We start from the raw sequence: 20,081 nt of genomic DNA, 5'->3' as shown, positions 1-20,081 counted from the left end.
CCATTTGTTCATATTTGCATGTGAGACATGTTTTAATGAACCAGTGAGGCACTATTTACATACAAGCTCTTTGTTTATGGATTTTAGGTTTCATTTTGCCAGGTTTTTCATAGAGGCATTTTCTCAAATTCAGTTTCTATGAATCTTTCCTCTAGAACATACTCAGTTTGACCTGAGAACAATCTTTATGAAATCGTCTGCAGGTCATGAAACTACTGTAGCTGAGTGCGAAAGCAGCTGAGGGTTTCACTATTGCCCCACAGACTTAGACTTCCCTCCTTTGCTTTCAGTGCCGTGCTTCTCCTCCTGTCCACCTATTCCAGGTTTCCAGATTCTGGGGCCCAGTACCTACTATTTCCTCTAGAGAAAGGAGTGGAAGGGTGGTCACTTATCTTCCCCAGATTAGTGTTGGAGCCTAGCTTTAACCACTTTTCAGACATTCAGATAGTTCCCTGTTTTTGCCACTTAGCTTCTTTTCCACCTTCAGAGGAGCCTTACGAACCTAATTCGTAAGCATAAGGGACCTTCTTTGGGACAAAAAGACTGACTTTTCATTGCACTTCTTAGGCACATCGGCTTTCCTTCTAGTCTGCCAAATCATTTACCATTCTTCCATCTGAATTCCATTTTCATTTAGTTTAAGGATTGCAGATGTCTTTTAGATTTACTGTACCTTTCTCCTGCCCCCTCTCTTTTTTCTTCTTTTTATGCTTGCAAAAATTTGAGGGAAGAAAGGGTTGGAAGGCAACATATTTCACTCATAAACCTCACTACTTGTTTAAATTAGTTCTAGCCCATAGTTTTACCAGGACTTGGTATAATCTTATAAGGACTGGTTGCCAGTATCGCTAAATGATAAGTGTAACTTATAAACAATAATTTTAGTAAAACATAATTTTCAGTAATTTATAAAAATATTAGAGTCAATTTCTTACGTATTTCTATTTAGATTCTCAATGCTTAAAATAAAGAAAATATTCAGTATTCAATAAATCAAATATATGAATGAATGAAGCAACTAAAATAATTGTTTCTGTATATACATATTGTACAGTACAAAGTTTTTATTTAAGTAATAAGAGGGTTTTCTCACCATATCCAGATTTGATTTATTACAATGACATATTCACAAATTTAATGTCTAAGGGGAATAAATGTTCACGGTATGGCACAAATTTGATATTATTTATGTTTATATAACAAGTTCAGTTTTTATTAGTGATGCTTTTTCTAATGTGTCTGTGAAAATACTGTGACTTAACATGATATTTAGAACCAGTGGATACTCTAGTCAACTTCCATTTCATGTTCTTCCTTCAGGCAGTCATCTTATTGCTAATAGAAATATGAAACATCAAGCAGAGGAAAGTTTAGTTTTTAGTATGTATATGGATTTTTTAATTTTTACACTACCAACTATTAATGTTTTATCAGTCAAGGTTCTCCACAGAAACAGTATACATAATATTACATGTAGTTCGTATTATGTATACATAATTATATATTTATTTATTTATTTAATTTAAATACTTGGCTCATGCAGTTATGGGGCTAATAAGTTTTACATCTATAGGACAGGCTGAAAGGCTAGAAAGTCAGGCAGAAGTTGGTGCTGCAGTCTTGAGGCTGAATTTCTTCTTTGGGAAACCTCACTTTTTGTTCCTAAGGCCTTCTTCAGCTGATTGGATGAGGCTCAGTCACATCATCTAGGTATCATCCTTTACTTAAAGTCAACTGATTTAGATGTTAACCAAATCTACAAAATACTTTCACAGCAACCTCTAGATTAACTGTTTGGTTAAGTAACTGGGTACTATAGTACAGTCAGGTTGACACATAAAACTAACCACAAATATCAATGGGGAAAACATGTTGACCTGTATCATCCAGTATAAGAAATGACTATTCAAATTTTCTTAGCTTTTATAAACCAAGTGAAAATGTAAAAGACAGAGCAGTGTTACAAATAAACCCATATCACAAGCCAGTATATTCATTTTAAATGACTCTTCATTTCTCAGTGAGGTTCAGGATGATTTTTTTTCTGCTACAAATGTTAGCAATCCAAAAGGCACTTTCTCTATTTCTAAATACAAACAGCAGTAGAACCAGAGGAGAATCATCTAACAAAATGGAAATTTACAGTATAGTTTCTCTTAAGTTGTAATGAAACTAAATAAAATGAAAAAACATTCACAGAATAGTCATAAAGAAAATTGAGACCAAATGGGTGACTATATAGCAAATTTTAATTTAGAAGTCTAGAATAAGGCAGAGCTCAGAAACTACTAGTGTATCTAATAATCACCGTAAAGAGTATAATGTGATGCAAATGTAAACAAAACAATTCACCGAGTAATTGACAGCTGGAGCTGATATTTACAAAAGCACTTTTGAGAAAAATAAGTATAATTTTGAAAGTAAATGACAAATTAAACTTAGAAAGTGAAAATTTCCAACAAATATATGAATTATTATTGTTGTTAAATAATACTATAGGCAGAACTAGAACCAGAAATTGAGAGAAACTGCAGGGCTAGAATTTACAAAACTTGTTTAGGAAAAAACTCCTTGCCTTTAACCCTTGAATAAGATTGCCTCAGCAGATTTCCAACCATATACTACAAATTGCAAAGGGTAGGTCTTCATATGCTGAGTTGATAATGAGAGTATTCCAGAATTAAATATTAACTCTCCAAGGAAACATGCATTGCCCAATATTACCCAAGCTTAAGTGTAAATCTTCATTTTCTTTTTAAAAATAGTGTTTAGTGGGGTCTGCCAAAATCACATGTAGCTAAAAGATTTGTTGCAGTGGGAAATGCAGAAAAGCACCACATTATGATTAACATTAACCCCAACTGTAAAGGGACTTTCCCTGAGGGAACAGGCAGAAAGACAAAGTTTGGTGAAATGACTCAGCAGCATAAGGAAACCAGTGTAGCTCTTTTAGAGAAAATGGAAAGGACATTTTTCACAAGAGCTCCCTTTGAATACCAGAAAACATACCCAAGCAAGAACAATTCATGTTCGCCCAGAAATAAACTAAGGTTGCATGAATATAAACTATTTTTACTTCGAATTAGTTTGAAACTAGAAAATTTGTAATAAACAACTCCAGGAAATTCTCTAGTGCTTTGAGTTGCTGTCTTCTTATCTCTTAATCATTTTGAAGTCAAGTTAACTGCTTTGGGAAATTTTTCAATTTAGGTTACACTCTATAGCTCTTTTTGTTTGTTTGTTTGCTAGTTTTTGTTGGGGAAGGGGAGCAGAGTGTAGGTTACATCTTCCAAATGTAAAATAACAAATACTTGTTTAAAGAATATGTAACACACACACATACACAGGACTACAATTATGTATACCAAAATGTAAGTAGTAGTAACATAAAGCTGATAAGTTGAAGAAGATTGTAAATCTTTTATCTTGTTTTTCTCCCCTCTTGTTTTTTTTAACATGTTTTTATGAGCATGACAATTTTTATTTTATAAGGAAAGCAAAACAAAAAATGTTGATTTATCTTTCTCTTAGACACATACTCAGATATAATAAAATTTGTCATAAAAATTAGTTAATCCTATTCTAGTTTAAACCTTAGGTACAAATTCTAGGTAATTTTAAACAAATATAAATTTGTATTTTAACTTTTGACTATGGAGAACTTAAATCATGCAAGAGTAAAGAGAACAGTACAAAAAAAAACACAAGAAGGATTTTGTTTTACTGTATTAACAGACATGAGAGCAACATAGGTAAAATTTGAAATTTATGCAAAATAACAGAGCAGATTGAGTCGTCAGTACACTGGGTATCTATGGGCTTCATTGCAGGCAATAGACAAAGAAAAGCAAATGCTCAGATTTCAGCTTCTCTTCCCATTGTGCTGTCAAATTACTCTGCCAAATTCCTAATTTAATTTGGTCATTCTCAGTCTCAAATATTTTGATGTCCTTCTAAAATTGTTCTTCATCCTCTGCCTGGTATTCACGGGGTTGATTCGCCTTTATAATCTTACTTTCAGCGGGTCTCCTGTCCAGGCCCTGTGCTCTGGTTTAAAGTCGCTGACTGTAGCCTGTTTTTTATGCCTCCCGTCCTGGCTTTGACTTCCCCCATCCTTAAAGGCTCATGTTACAGCCACATCTCTCATAGTATCTGTCTTTATCTCCACCCCTAAACTAGACATGTTATTTCTTTCAGTCTTTTTCTTCCTACTGTGGATTTAATGAACCTTTAACGCTATTCCATTTTTTCCTTCTCTCAGCATATCAATTATACTTAAAAAATGTTTTTCGTGGTTGCGGTAGAGTTTGCAATATACACTTATAGTCTAAGTCTACTTTCGAATAATACTGTATCACTTCCTGTGTAGTGCAGATACCTTGTTACAGAGTATTCCCAATCCCTCTCTCCTTTCCCTGACAGCATTACTGTCATTCATTTCATTATTTATGAGCTATAATTGCCCAATATATTATTGCTGTTATTATTTTGAACAAACTGTTATCAGTTATGTCAATTAAAAATAGGAAAAGTAGAACATTTTATTTGCCTTCATTTATTCCTTCTCTAACACTTTTCTTCTCTTTACGTAGATATGTTTCTAACCTATATCATTTTTCTTCTCTCTGAAGAGCTTCCTTTACATTTCTTGCAAGGTAGGTCTACTGGTGAGAAACTCTCTTAATTTATGTTTATATTAGAAAGTCTTTCTCCTTCATTTTGAAGGGGAGGTAAAGTTTTATCTTTACCCCATTAGGGTTTTACTGCTGGGCCTGAGAATTAAACTGACATTAGACAAATTAAGAGAAGAAAAACATATAAATATATATTTTATGTGACAAATTTACAAGTTTTAGGTGACACAGGAGCCCATATAAGGAAATAAAGACCCAAAGAAATGGTAAAACCTAAACAAAGAGAGACAACTGTGGAAAAGTAACTAAACTATGTGGGTGGGTTAAAGGAAGGTAAGAAATATTTTAACAAGATTTGTTTGTCCAGAATTCTCGTGACTCCCTCTAGTTTCTTTACTCCTGGTAAGGGGAGGGCATCTTTCATATAGGAGTTTTTCTATCCTGTTTCTAGAAGAAAAGGGGAGATCAGAATGCCATTCTTGTTTGTGCTGTTTTTCAAGTATCTTTAGCTTAAAATAATCCTTATGCTAAAGTGGTATATTTTTGGGTGGCATATTTTGCCACCTTGACTTTTATAGGATAATCTCACTGGATACAGAATTCTCAGTTGGTGTTTTTTTTTTTCTCTTCTTTCAACACTTTAAATATAGCATATACTGTCTTTCACTTTTCATGATTTCTGACGAGAAATCCAATGTAATTCTTGTCCATCTTCCTAGAGAGATAAGATGTTTGCTTGTTCTTTCTTTCTGGAGACTTCAAGTTTTCTCTCTTCTTTGATTTTCTGTAGTTTGAACATGCTATGCCTAGATGTTGATTTTTTAGTATTTATCCTGCTTATTATTCTCTAAACTTCATTAATTTTAGAAAGTATTCAACCATTATTACTTCAAATATTGCTTCTGTTCCTTTCTTCTTTCCCTTCAAGCATGTATGTTACACCTTTTGTAATTGTCCCACAGGTCTTGGATATTCTGTTCAATTATTTTTTTCTCCTTCTTTCTTTTGCTTTTTAGTTTTGGGAAGATTCTATTGATATAGCTCAAGCTCACTGATTTTTTTCTTTGCTGTGTCCAGTCTACTGATGAACCTATTGAAGGAATTTTTCGTTACTGTTAAACAGTGTTTTTAATTCCTTGCATTTCCTTTTGATTATTTCCTAGAGTTTCCATCTCTCTGCTTACATCACCCATCTTTTCTCACATTTTTTTCGTCCATTAGAGTCCTTAGCATATTAATCATATTTTAAATTCTCAGTCTGATAATTTCCAAATCTCTGCCATATCTGAGTCTGGTTTTGATGTTTGCTTTGCCTCTTTGGACTACACTTTTGCCTTTTAACATACCTTGTAATTTCTTGTTGAAATCATGGTAAAAGAAACTGAAGTAAATAGGCCTTTAGTGTGAGGTTTTATATTTATCTGCTAAGAGTTAGGCTGTGCTTACTGTCTGCTAAGCTGTAGGTGTCAGAAGCTAAAATTGTACGTAGTATCCTTGTTTTTGCCTCTTCTCTTGTTGTCTTTCCTAGAGACCTCTTCTTAAATAGAGTCATTTAAAAATACCATTTTTAAAAATTGTAAGCCTCTTATTATATAGAGGCCCTGTTGATACTGTCAGTAAGGTGTGGGGGAGGAGAAGCATTGTATAGTCCTGTAATTAATTAGGTGAATCTTTTAGTCCTGTGCCCCTAGGTTATGACCTTCACAAGTGCTTCTCAGTTCGCCTTCTCATGCCCCCTTAGTGAGACGGAATGGATAGTGGAGACTGGAGGTTGGAGCTGGATATTTCCCTTCCCCATGAGGATGGAGAGAGGTGACTGGAGTTGGGTAATTCTCTGCCTCATGTCAGTTAGACTCTGGTAAAAACCCAAGTTAGCTGGCTGAGGTAAATTAGTTTTTCTTTTTTAAGGATAACTAAATGCTCTGGATATATTTCAAAATGGTTACTTTTTCCCTCACTTGCCCAAAGCATGAAGAGATTTTTCTTTGATTTTTACCCTGAGAACCTGGTGGGGCTCTTGGAAGTAACCTGAAGAAAGTATGGGGGAATCCCCCTAATCCTGGCCATCCAGAAGTCTTATCTCTCAAGCTTGTCCATGCTTAGACCCCAACAATTATTAAGTATTCTAACCAGCTGCTGGCTCCAGCAGTGGTTTCTGCTCCGCATAAGTGGTAACTCTCTGTACTCAACTATCGCTCTAGTTTTGGGGGTGAGTTTGTCCTCTGACCTCAATTCTCTGATGGATCTAAGAAGAATTGTTGATTTTCACTGCATGTGCTATTTCCCTGTATTGAATCTTCTCTTAATGCATATGTATCATGATTATTGTTAAACTTTAAAAAGTCTAGATTATTATTTTGTAGAAACAAAACAATAAATAATTTATTGCAATTAACAGGCCATTGAGTAAGATAAACTACAACCTAAAGGGACATGTTTTAAATGAAATAGACAGTACCTTCTATGAGGTATCACAGGAGTTTTAGCAGTAGAAACTGCTTTCTTTCCAATCATTTTTTTTTTTTTTTAGAGCAAGGGAGAGGGAGAGAGAGAGAGAAACATTGATGAGAGAGTTGTCATTGATTGGCTGCCTCTTGCACCCCTCTGACTGGGGATCGAGCCTGCAACCCAGGCATGTGCCCTGACCGGGAATCGAACTGCGATCTCCTGGATCCTAGGTCAATGCTCAACCACTGAGCCACACCCAGCCGGGCTCCAATCAAATTTTACATGGAATTTAACTCGCTTGTTGACTGGACTGCATCCTTTAATGCTCAAAGACATTGTTCTCACAAATATTTTTCATTCATTCAATTTGTTTAGTGCCTACTATGTATCAGGCACCATTATAAACATGGGAATACATTGTTTAACAAAACAATCAAAGACTCCTGTCCCTTTGGAGTATATGTTCCAATGCGGGAGAACAAACAATAAACAATGGTAATAATAAAATAGCATATTATATGGAATGAATGAAGGTGAAGGGTGACATGGAAAATAAAGAAACTGAGAAAGGCAAGGGACAGATATAGAGTGCTTTCCTAGTCCATTCATTGGCTAACACAGAATGCCATGTTTTGAGACATCTATTAGATATCCAAGTAGAGATGCTAAGTAGATATTTGGAGGACAGAAGAACTATTTAGCTAGAGATTCTTTGTGGAGACCCCATCATACAGATGGTACTTAAAGACATGAGAGTGTAAGATTACAGTGGGTGTGAGTGTAGATACAGGAAGAGAACCAAGGCACATGAAAAGGTGTGTGAGGGGATAGGCAAGAATGGGGGGTGTGAAGAGAGAAGAAACATAGGTTAGGTACGGAAGTAAGTGAGGAAAATATAGCAAGCAGGAGCAGGTCAGGTCTATTCTGTGAAATGCTGCTGCTATCAAGTAGGATGGGATCGGCTAGAATATCTTCAGTGGGTTTGGTACGAAAGTTTTGAAGACAGGTTAGGAATTTGAAACAATAACACTTAACAGAGGTTAGATTGCCTGGCCTGGAAGCTTTCTCTGGCAGCAATAAAGTTCTCCTAAGTTATTAAAATAATCCCTTGCTCTCAGTACCCACTGTGTGCCCAAATATAGATTAGGATCCAGCTCTCATTCCGGTGCCTGTGTTCTGATGGATCAATTTAGGACTCCCAGAAATTCCTTAACAATATGTGTTCTACCAATGTCTAGCTGTTCCTTCAACTGTGGAATGACATGAACCTGTCAGTTGCTATCTCTACAATTCATAAACCTAATTCAATTTGATCTAAATAACAGATTTTAGAATTTCCAAAATTACCTTGGGGTTCAGAGAAGCCTGTCGCAACAATCTCAAAAGTTTGGGTATGCTAAACCTTATAAAATGAACTGATAAAGGTAAGAAATGTTCTTTTAAAGCCCCCCCCCTCTCTTTTTTTAACAAATAATTTTTACTGACCTTCAACCTACAGACAAGCTTTGATTTTTTTCTTTTTTATATTCACGTACATAATACATTTTCATTCTGTGTCTTCAATAACTCTGTACATAGAATGTACAAATAATATGACACAAAGTATAGAGTTATAGTTTTCAGATGCTGCACACATAAACAGCATTATTATTTTTTCTAAGATTATAAAAATAATAATATGGGTAATGTTTTATAAAAGGAAGTTCTGTCTTCTAAATCTTCCAAATTTTTCATTTTCAAAAGCATACAAGGATGAAAGAATATTGATGGAAGCGTACCTGGAGATATTGGGACACAATGGTGGATCATGAAAACAATAAAACATTAAGTGTTAGGAAATTGTCAAAAAATATTAATCATAAAATCCTGTTAATAACATAGAACTTTATTTTTAATGCAAGACCATTTTTAAAGCTACTATGTGGGTTAGTACATGGAGAGCAGATAATTTCAGGACAATATTTTAAGTGTCTCCATAGTTTCAAATAAAGAGTTCTGGGACAGTGGGCTCTTGAAAAGAATATAGAGATTCATTAGTCTCCAGCGATACACCAGTAAAGAATACGTTGGTAACCTCCCCGCCAGCATAGCTGGGGCTCCTGAGGGGCTCCTCTGGCTACTGCCCATCCTGTGCCATCCTGTTCTATCCAAGTGTTAATGTAGCACCAGCAGAAGAAGAAATAACTGAAATGATTGCATAATGGTATCCATTTCCATATACTAATCTTAAGTACCTATATCCCACGATTTTACAATGTGGCTGTACTGTACATGATACAATTTTGTTTAAAGAATATGTCTTGGACCTTAGGCAGGAAGGGTCTTACTTAAAGTACCAAACTTTCTTCTAAGGTAATTTTACATATATTGTTTGGACCTCAAGAACATGATACAATAATAAACCTTTTGAAGAAAAAATACACACACACATACATTAACACACATGCACATATATTCATGTATGTCATGTGTGAAAAAATTATAATGAAAAATGAGGGAATAATTAACACTAGAATCAGGAGAATTGTTACTGTTAGGTTGCCATAAGGAGGGTGTGATTTTGGTGAGGTTCTTAGGGCTCCAGGGTACTGGTTAATGTCTATTTTTTAAGCTGAGCAACAGGTTAATGGGTGTTGGATTTTTTTCTATATCTATTTCATTTTACAATTTGAAAAAAAGGAAAGTCACATATAAGAAATGTTATATCATGAACATCTGAGTTTTTTAAAATTAAGTTTATCTATGGCACCTGGAGAAATTCTAATACTGCCTCACAGCAACATTTTGATGCACAAAATGTATTACTCTTTTTTTTTTCAGTCCAAAAGGATATAGTCCGCATCCTCCCCAGTTTAGATGTTGAAGTCAAAGACATTACTGATAGTTATGATGCCAACTGGTTTCTTCAGCTGTTATCTACACAAGACCTTTCTGAAATGACCAGTAAAGAGTTCCCCATTGTGGCCGAAGTCATAGAAATGCCTCAAGGAAACCAGCTACTCAGAAGCATTTTACAGCCTGGGAAAACCGTTGTGATTCACAAGAAGTATCAGGCATCCAGGATCTTAGCTTCAGAGATTAGAAGCAGTTTTCCTAAAAGACACTTTTTAATCCCCACTAGCTATAAAGGCAAATTCAAGCGGCGACCTCGGGAGTTCCCAACAGTTTATGACCTTCAGATAGCAAAGAGTGAAAAGGAACCTCTGCATGTGGTGGCCACCAAAGCCTTTCATCCCCCTCACGATGAGTTGTCATCCGTGTCTGTCGGGGATCAGTTTCTAGTGCATCACTCACAGACGACTGAAGTCCTCTGTGAGGGTATCAAAAAAATGGTGGATGTTCTGGCCTGTGAAAAAATCCTCAAAAAATCCTATGAGGCAGCACTGCTCCCTCTATACATGGAAGGAGGCTTTGTGGAGGTGATTCATGATAAGAAACAGTACCAGATTTCTGAGCTCTGTGCACAGTTCCACTTGCCCTTCAACGTGAAGGTGTCTGTGAGAGATCTTTTCATTGAAGAAGACATTTTGGCTGCTATGCCAGGACTGCAGCTGGAGGAAGCTATCACAGATTCTTATCTACTCATAAGCGACTTTGCCAACCCCACAGAGTGCTGGGAAATTCCTGTCAGCCGCTTGAATATGACTGTTCAGTTAGTTAGTAATTTGTCTCAGGATACAGGATCATTTCTAGTCCGGACTCTAATCGAAGAGATCACTGAAGAACAGTATTACATGATGCGAAGATATGAAAGCTCACTCTTGCACCCCCCACCTCGCCCTCCGAAACACCCCTTAGTGGAGGAAGCAAAGCCAACTCTGCTACACTTAGCAGAAAAGAGGACCGTGGGGCTGCCTAAGTCTCCCAAGGTAAGGCTATGAGTTTGCATTTTTCCTTCTTGAGTGGTTTTCTTTGAGGCAATTTATTTCAAGTCCCTCCTGAGTTTATTTTTTGCTTACTTTTCTTTCTTTCGTGCCACATTTGAAATGAGCCTTTCTGATGCACAGTAGATGAATGAACATCAACAGAGCATAAGCTGTTGCAGCATTTTGTATTTTGATGCTTAACCAGTAAATGTGACAAACAGTTTATATTGAATTAGAAATAGCAGGGATGACATTTCGATATGCTGACCCAAACTGCCATTTTGATGGGTTTTAGCAATTAGGAATGTTTTATAAGGTGCCTCAGAAGCAAATCTCTTTTATTTTGAAAGCATTGTTTATTTTTTCTAGGTAGAGTTGTTTTAATACTTCATCTAGGAAATGAGTATACAAAAAAATTCTCCTTTTCTTGGGGGTTACCAGTAGCGTGCATCTATAACAACACATGTCTTCGTTTTGTTTTAAGTGCAGAAAGATGTAAAAATATCTTGGCAGAACTGTGTGAGCATATGAGCATCTGCCCACATTCTGCCTATCTGAGAATTGTAATCTTTAACAGTTCTGTTGAAAAACAAAATCGATAAAATCACAGACAGTATGAGATCATTACAGAATCAACAACTCCATAATGCTAAAGATTTTGGGAGGGGAGGGTTTGCAGCTTCATTTCTACTTGAAGTTTTTGCCTTTTGAAAACTGCTGAGTGCTTGAAAGCACTTGCCCTTACACCATGAAGCATAGGTCATTTATCTGGCAGGCAGTGGTTCTATGGTGTGTGGAAGGAGCGCGTTCTGGCCTGGCAGATGTTGTTCGAGCAGCTTGGGGAAACAGCTATTAGTAAAACAAAGAGAGATGCTGTGTTTACTCTCTATACTCGGGAATGATAGCTGCCTCAGGCTTCAAGTATGTGGATATGGATCCACTTTTAATTCTACATTTCGAAGATTGCATCCGATTGTATGCTGGGGAAATTCAGTAAGGATCTTCAAACTCACCTTCAGAAGAAGATAAAATTGAGCAAAATTATCTTTCCAGAAAAACAATTTTGAAGCAGTCATTGTGAATTAAACAACTGTTCCCAAATACTGTTGATTAACTTGCTTCTGTTAATGTGGAGGGTATCTGGCTTCTCCTGTTAAATATATTTTTATTACTGAATTGAATGATGTGAGAGATGGATTGCTGGTTGTATTTTAGTGATAAGCAGAGAATGCCTCCCATCCCCAGGGTGTCCATCCCTAAACCTTAAGAACCTGTGAATAAGTTACATTGGATGGCAAAATAGGCTTTGTACATGTGCTTAAAATTAAGGACCATAAAATGAGGAGATTATTCTGGATAATCCAGGTATGTCCAATTTAATCACAAGACTCCTTTAAAGAACTTTTCCCAGTTGAGTCCAGGATAGGAGAGATGTGACTACAGAAGAATCATCAGAGAAACACAACATTGCTGACTTTGGACAATAAAACTTTATTGTCCCAGAGTTCTGTAAGTCAGAAATCTGACATGAGTGTCATTGGCTAAAATCTAGGTGTCTGCATAGCTGAATTCCATTCTGGAGGCTCTGGAGAGGAAGGTTTCTTTTCTAGCTTCTAGACACCATCTTATTTTTCACTACAACACTGGTTGAGAATAAAGGGAGGACAATTTTGGTGTAATATGTTGGAAAAGATTTATTGTCCCCAAAAAGGTTATAGCAGAAGCTAGGAAACCCTAGTTTCAGTGATGATGTCAGCAGATTCCTGCTTGGTTGAAAGTTTATCAGTCAGTTGAGAAGGGTCTATGATTCTTTGTTTATAATTAGTTCCATCAAATCTAGCATAGTAGGTAAAGAACTATGTTTTCCCCTGAAATCACTTTAAAATGTCAAGGGTACTACAATTTATCTGTGTTTAGACCTACTGATCTCATTGTCAACATTTTTTTCTTACCATGAAGATAGAAATCTGCTTAGAGGATAATTTTTTGGAATATAAACAGGAGCTCTGTCAGTTTCTGTGTAACCTATTGAAAAGTCTTGCAACCAACTATTTCTTATTATCACAGTGTCATACTTCCATATATTTATTTTAGATTTCTTCTGATATCTACATTAAAGCTCTTTTATGTATGCTTTTGAAGTGACTGGATAGAACTTCTTTTTAATATTCTAAAGGCAGGAAGCTGCCATTGAAAATAAGCCTCTAAGATTTTGGACTGTCTGTGGAATATTGCTTTAAATTCAGAGAACAATTTCTAAGGGTTATTCAGAGTTTAAATATTCAAACTCACTTAACTCATTATCACATATGCAGAGGAGAATATCAGATGCCTCAATATATAAGTTTACTTTTGCCTTCCCGGTGGATGGTTAATTTTACTAGATCATTTCTTGCACTGTTAAGTAACAGGGCAGATGTATGGGCTGTCAAAAAGTAAGAAACTAAATGTATTCAGTATTAGCCAAATTCACCTGTATCAGGTATCCATTGTTAGTTATGAATCCTACAAGTTTATCTTAAAAGTTAATTAAAAGTATATAAGGGCACCTTGGCTGGTTTTGCTCAGTGGTTAGAGTGTGGGCCCATGGACTGAAGGGTCCCGGGTTCAATTCTGGCCAAGGGCACATACCTCGGTTGCATGCTCGATCCCTGGCCCCAGTCGGGGTGTGTGTGGGAGGCACCCAGTCGATGTGTCTCTCTCACATCAATGTCTCTCTCTCTCTCCCACTCTCTCTGAAAAGCAATGGAAAAATTCTCAGGTAAGGATTAAAATAAATATATATATATGCCAGTTATAAGACTGGGATAAATAGAAATAAGTGTTTTCTCAGGTTAGATTGTCAACTTTTCTCTAGTTTTAGCAATACCTAAATAAGAGAAAATTAATTGTCATAGAAATTGGAGAATTGTTATGTGGATATGAGCAGGGACAGGTAGGGAGCAGACAGATATTAACAAAGATGGTGGCACATTTCAAGGCCTATGAAGTTTTACACTGAAGGAGCTTATTTTTGTTTGGAAAATATGATAATAACCTGAGAGCATAATGCATGGAGTTTAAACACAGGGCTGAGAATATACGAAGTGACCTCTCAAAAAAATTTTAGGCTTATGACAATGTATCTTTAGATTTAGTATCTAAATATTTAGTATCTTTAGAAATAGTATCTTTAGATTTGTGCATCCTGATTCTTAATCAGATGAAAACAATATTATAAAGTGATTAAATAAATGAGGCTGGGCCTAAAATTGTGTTTAAATAGGAATCTTATGGGGTAGACTCTTCTTCTCTGAGAGTTAGTTTCTATGTCAGAAGTAGTTTCAGAGAGTGTGAAAGAACACACTCACTGGAGTTTTTGCCTGTCCTAGATATATATGGCTATGACTTCTGAGTGCCACACAGGAGAAATGTAACTTCTGTATTCTGATGAAAGAGCCTATAACCGGATAGAAAAACAAACCTTTTGTTGAAACATGACATATTCCACCCCTTTGGAGACTGCAACTGGGACCAGAAATCTTGCATTTCACTAACACTGTTTGGTCATTTAATGCCCAAGTGTCCACTTTGCTGCCAGAATTTCTAGATTTCTGTTGGACAAGAACACCCATAGGAGACATTAATACCAAGAGCAAGGGAGGCAGTAATGGCAAGGTAGTGTGAACTGAGCAGAAAACAAACCCTGTACTAGAATTGGAGTGAGGGCTGGAAAAGGCAGAAGGAAAGCAATAGTTTCTGGGAGCTGCAGAGAGAACACAACAGCTGCTGCTGGGTGCTAAGACTTACTTCTGATCTGGTGTGACAGTTAGAGTGGCTGAAAAGTGTTAAAGAAACCTACGCTCCTGGGCTGAATCTAGATCTTTAGAGCAGCAATTTTCAACCTTCTGCATCTCATGACACACATAAGCTAATTACTAAAATTCTGCAGCACATCAAAATATATGTTATATTTTTTACCAATCTGACACACACAAAAATAGGTATAATTTTTATTCACTCACACTGGATAGATATTATTGTGTTGGCTGTTGTCATTTTTTAAAATTGACAATTTAAGGGAAAAGAGGTCAGTGCCCCTGACTAAACAGGTACTGCATGTTTCAAAAATTATTTTGGTACACCAGTTGAAAATCACTGCTTTAGAGAATGGTATTATATCCACTCGTTTGTCATCTATAAAATTTAGACATTTTACACACAAAAATGGTGTAATTTGTTTATATTTTTGTTAACCTGGTATGGTATAAAGGCATTAGAGTATTTGTATTTATAACCAACTCTTACACTTCTGCAGACTGATAGCTATCCACTCTTGGTGTGTGCTTTTGATCTAACAAAGAAGATGTAAGTCTATTTCCCTGTGAAGAGGGAAAATTAATGTTTTAGCAATTTCCGAAGACCAAAGATTAGAGGTGGAACATGGACATACTCTAAACATTGGAGCCTTAAATCTGACTAAAGAAAATAAAGGGATTTTATTATTTTTCTTTAAAATTTTGAAGAATTTCAACTGTGAGATACAATCTTAGCATATTTTTAACAAATGCGTGGGTTCTCTGGAGACAAGATGTAAAGAAATCGTGACCAATAAATGTATTTCCTAATGCCCAGGAGCTGAGGGTGATAGTTGTAAGTTGTTAGCCTTAGGTAAGTGAGCTGCAGTGTCATTCCCAGTTGGGATGATTTCCAAGTGTCCTGCAAAAGTATTCTGTGAATTAATGGGTTGGCTTTTAATGTCTGCACATCTAAATTTCAGAGATATCAGCAACCCAAGAGTGTGTATCCTTTTTCCTAATTCCCTTTTCTCCCTCGACCCTATGCTGGAGAAGTGAAAAGGAGAGTTTAGTGAGTAGGGGAAGGAGGTGGAGAGAGCTAATAGTTAAGAAGTTAGCCATATTTTCTGTTACAGATTTGGAAGCTTCAGGAGGGCTTAAGTTTGCAGGGAGAAGTCTTAAACTAGGGAAAGTATTTGAGCTTTGGTTATTATGCTAAAATGGCCTGGAATGAAGTATCTATTACATATATAAATATAGATTTTATGGACTATTTGTTCACTAAAATCTATGGGATTTCCCCAAGATTTTATGCAGAGTTAGAACAACCACTAGTTAACAGAAATTTGAAGGGATGGAAAAGAGCAAGAATAAAGTCAGTTCCTGCTTAGAGTGTGTGTGCATGTAGAGGTTTGTATAAGTATTCAGCCATGTAGACACCCATTGGGCACATTTCTGTATGTGAGGACATATGTGTGGGTATGTGCAATGCAGTTGTCCACAGTCAGAGAAGCCCTCAATTTCACATAATTTTTGGCATTCTAATGCCCTTCCCTTTATTTCCAAAAATGTATGTGGGAGCTTTACATTTTCTCCTGTGATCTCCTTTGCTGTTGATCTTCACTCTTTTCCTCAATTTCATTTTTTAAATTTTATATTTTTGACGTATAAAGCTATACATAATTAAATAACTTGATGAGTTTAGTGGTAAGTATACACCCGTGAAACCATCAACACGGTTTATGCTTTAAACTTATCTACTCCCTCCAAAAGTTTCCTCCTGCCTTCTTTATTACTGTTTTTCACTCTTCATGTTTTATCTCAATATAGGTGTTCCAAATATATCAGATTACTCTGGTTTTTAGTGCCTCAAAATATGAATTCTATTTGTTCTCTTTGATTTTTTTCAAGGAACTATGAACAATCCACTTTTGGGTAAAAGTGAATTAGCTGAAGATCAAATGAGAATAGCTAGGAATAGGAAGTGAAACTTTTAAACCCTGATGCCTTGACCCTTAACCCTCTCCAAGTTTTTTCATCTCCCAAAATCAATGCTTTTCCATCTAGAATCAGCTCATATGTGTTGGTTGCTTGTTTTATAATAATAATTATTATTACTAATGCATTCAAAATACTCTCATAATTTAGTTATGTAGTTTTAAGCTTAGAAAGCCTGACCTGCTTTGAAATCATATCAGTGTATAATTATTTTAAATCATTTTATATTTTCTTACTTAACTCCTGAATCCATGAGAAGTTTATATGATATAGTATATGACAGAAACCTTTTTTAAACAAATGGTTAATACATTTTCCCAGTTTCATATATTTACTAAACTATTCTTTACCCATCTGTTCTGGAGGCAGCTTCTCAATTTTTTACTTGATTTCTTTCATTTACCTGGTTTGTCTTAAATCAGTAGTTCACAATGTAGTATTTTCTAAAATGTCAATACACACACACACATATCTTTTCCCCATTAATAAATATTATCTGGAAGTTAAGAAAATATTATTCTTGTCCTGGCTCTGTTACTAGTTTTTCATGTTATCTGGGATAATATTAGCATCCTTGTTTATAAAATAAGGTTGGAGTAAATGATTAGTACTATTTCTATGAGCCTAAATATTCTACTAATCTATGACTCTGTATCTAGATCCTGGTCAGTAAAGAGTAAAAAGTAACTGAAAAATCTTGATTTGAGTCCCTTGAAATATCAATAGATTGCTTTGCTGTAGCTGAATAATTTTAAAGAGAAGAAGTGAGAAGCATCCAAAAATGAGCTTGTGGTGTTTGCGGAAGTTGGTAGTCTCCCTGGTGACATTGCCTGTAAGTTTCTCTGTCTTTGGCACCTAAAGAGTACTTTTTGTCTGCAACGCTTGACTTAATAGGGCCTGTTTTGTCTTCTCAATCCTGCATTTAGTAGGAAATTGGCTTCAGTTTTATCTTTTCTTACTTCTCTGGGAGGATTTTCCCAAGAACGGCCTCTTTTAAGAATCACCCTTTCCTATTTTAGTCCTGCACTTCCAAACCCTGATTTGTGGTGATTGTGTCACTCCATTAAATATGCATATGGCAGTATCCCCATTCACCCTTTTATCTGTGTCATCTTAAAGTTTCCCTGTATTTGTCCCCCTTCTTGAGATTCCTTTCCAGGCCTACCAACTCCGTCCTCGTGCTGCCTCCACTGAGACCCATCTTCATGTGTCAGTTGTCGCTGTTCTCTCCTGCCTTACACAGTGCATCTGATTGGGTGCAGTGTGCAGCCTATTCCTTCCTGAAGCTAACTCAATTCATTTTCAAACAAGTATAACAATATTGTTCTCCCCATCTCAAGGGTGTTGTGTTTGTGACTTTATTTGGCATTGAGAGACCAGAATTAAGGTAGTAGGAGGCTTTGGAATGAAAGACAGGAATAGCTTGTTCTTGCAAATGGAAAGAAATTTACCCCCATTTAGCTAAAGGCAAATGTCCTAATCAGACTTTTGACATCATGACCAGGCTGGGAGAAAAATGTACCTGTTCAGTTATAATTGGTTCTGCTCACAGTTGATTTCTCATTGTCTCTGCAGCTATGGGAAATATGGTTGATAAAAACACATGTCAGCCTGACTGAAGCTGTACTGTAAAGCCCTCCCAGACACTCTGAGACACCATTATTTCTTATTATGAAAACTAAATTTCTAATCATGCTTAAAAGGTAATCAGTCTTCAAAAGAGTGGTCTGTAGAGCTAAGCAGTAATTCAGATTTGATTGGCAACATAGGAGTTTCAGTAAATAGTTCAAAATGAGATGCATTCAGAGAGATCCAGAAACAATCAAAATGATGATTCTAAAATTTTCCTAATGTTGGTTATTGATAAATATATTAAGAATGCTTTAAGTTGTGTCTTTCCTAGAAACTGTAATAATAATAATAATACATAGTGGTTTTGTATACTTCATCTTATTTGAACCCTGTAACACAACCCTGTGATACAGATATTATCATCACCATTTTATAGTGGAGGCAGCTTGCTCAAGGTTCCCAGATTTGCAGCCAGTGCCAGGGCAGGCCTTTTTCCCTTCTCTTCTGCCCACAAAGCCCAGGCACTTCACATGGTCCTGTGACACCTCCTGGAAAGGTGGTATATGAATGTCTCAACTCTTCCACCCTACTGTTTCTTGCATGGAATCCCTGTTTATTGCTTTTATCATAGCCAAAACAGAACAATAGCATCTTTCTCACTGGGTGGTTGTAAAGAAAAAATCCAAAGAAATGACACGTCTAAAAATCATAGTACATCAAAGGGAATTAATGTGTCCTACCTAAAAGACAACTAAATTATTCTTGTTTTATTTACAAATTTTATTATTTGAAATGAAGTTATTTTCTTGAGATGAAAGGTATTGTGACTAGGCACATCAGTAACAGAAGTTTAGAGCAATCACATTTTTCTTTTCATAAAAAAACAATGTTACTGACACATTGTTGGAGAGACAGGTGTTGTATACCATTTTCCTCATTGGATCTGCACTGATTCTGTATTTCTGTGTGCTAACCGTGTGAACAAAGACTGTGTTAAACCAATACACATGGATTGCATATTAACATTGCTACCAATTTTTTTAACATTATGAAATTAATGTCTCTCTACTTCTGTTTTATCTTCCTCTGAGACAGAACAAATTTCAGTTCATGAATATTCCTCATTCACTACGGAGAATTTTCCATTTTGGACCAAGTAATAAAGTGATCTTTACCACAGTTTCCCTGGAATTCCTTAGCTTTTTGTGTGTGTGTGCTATTTTTTTTCTAATAGTAATATTGATGTACATATCTTATCTCCTTTGTTACACCTAGGATAATCTGTACAGCAGATGCCGTATATTGAATGAGTGTACAACTGTCTTCAAAAGAAAGCATGTAGGAAAAGCTTCTTGACATTGATTTGACAACAGTTTCTTGGGTATTATAACAAAGGCACAGGCAACAGAAGGAAAATAGACAGGGGTGACTGTATCAAACTAAAAAGCATCTTCACAGCAAAGGAATCAATCAATAGAATTAAAAGGCAACCTATGAAATGGGAGAAAATATTTGCAAATTATATATTGGATAAGGGGTTAATTTCCAAAATATATAAGAAACTACAACACCTCAACAGTAGAAAAACAAATGACCTGGTTAAAAAATAGTCAAAGATTTAAATAGACATTTCTCCAAAGAAGACTGGCCAGTGTGTATAGGAAAAGGTGCTCAACATCACTAATCATCATGGAAATACCAATCAAAATCACCAGAGATTAGCCCACTCCTGTTAGGGTGACTTTTCATTTTTTTAAACTAAGTGTTGAGGTTATAGAGAAATTGGA

At 35.9% G+C, this 20,081-nt stretch overlaps 1 protein-coding gene across 1 annotated transcript in view; it reads left to right on the top strand.

Annotated features, from left to right (window-relative positions):
• THEMIS (thymocyte selection associated) overlaps window positions 1-20,081 on the top strand; it is a gene marked incomplete at both ends in the record, with an annotated part of 108,325 nt that overhangs the window by 48,800 nt on the left and 39,444 nt on the right. The window contains one exon of the mRNA XM_081141436.1: window positions 9,903-10,951. Coding sequence (XP_080997562.1) covers window positions 9,903-10,951 — 1,049 coding nt within the window. The remainder of the gene's footprint in view (window positions 1-9,902; window positions 10,952-20,081) is intronic.

The sequence above is a fragment of the Miniopterus schreibersii genome (assembly GCF_964146895.1).
Source record: "Miniopterus schreibersii genome assembly, chromosome: 6".
Taxonomy (NCBI): Eukaryota; Metazoa; Chordata; class Mammalia; order Chiroptera; family Miniopteridae; genus Miniopterus; species Miniopterus schreibersii.
Note: the sequence above shows the minus strand (reverse complement) of the source record. Positions and strands in the feature narration are given on the sequence as shown.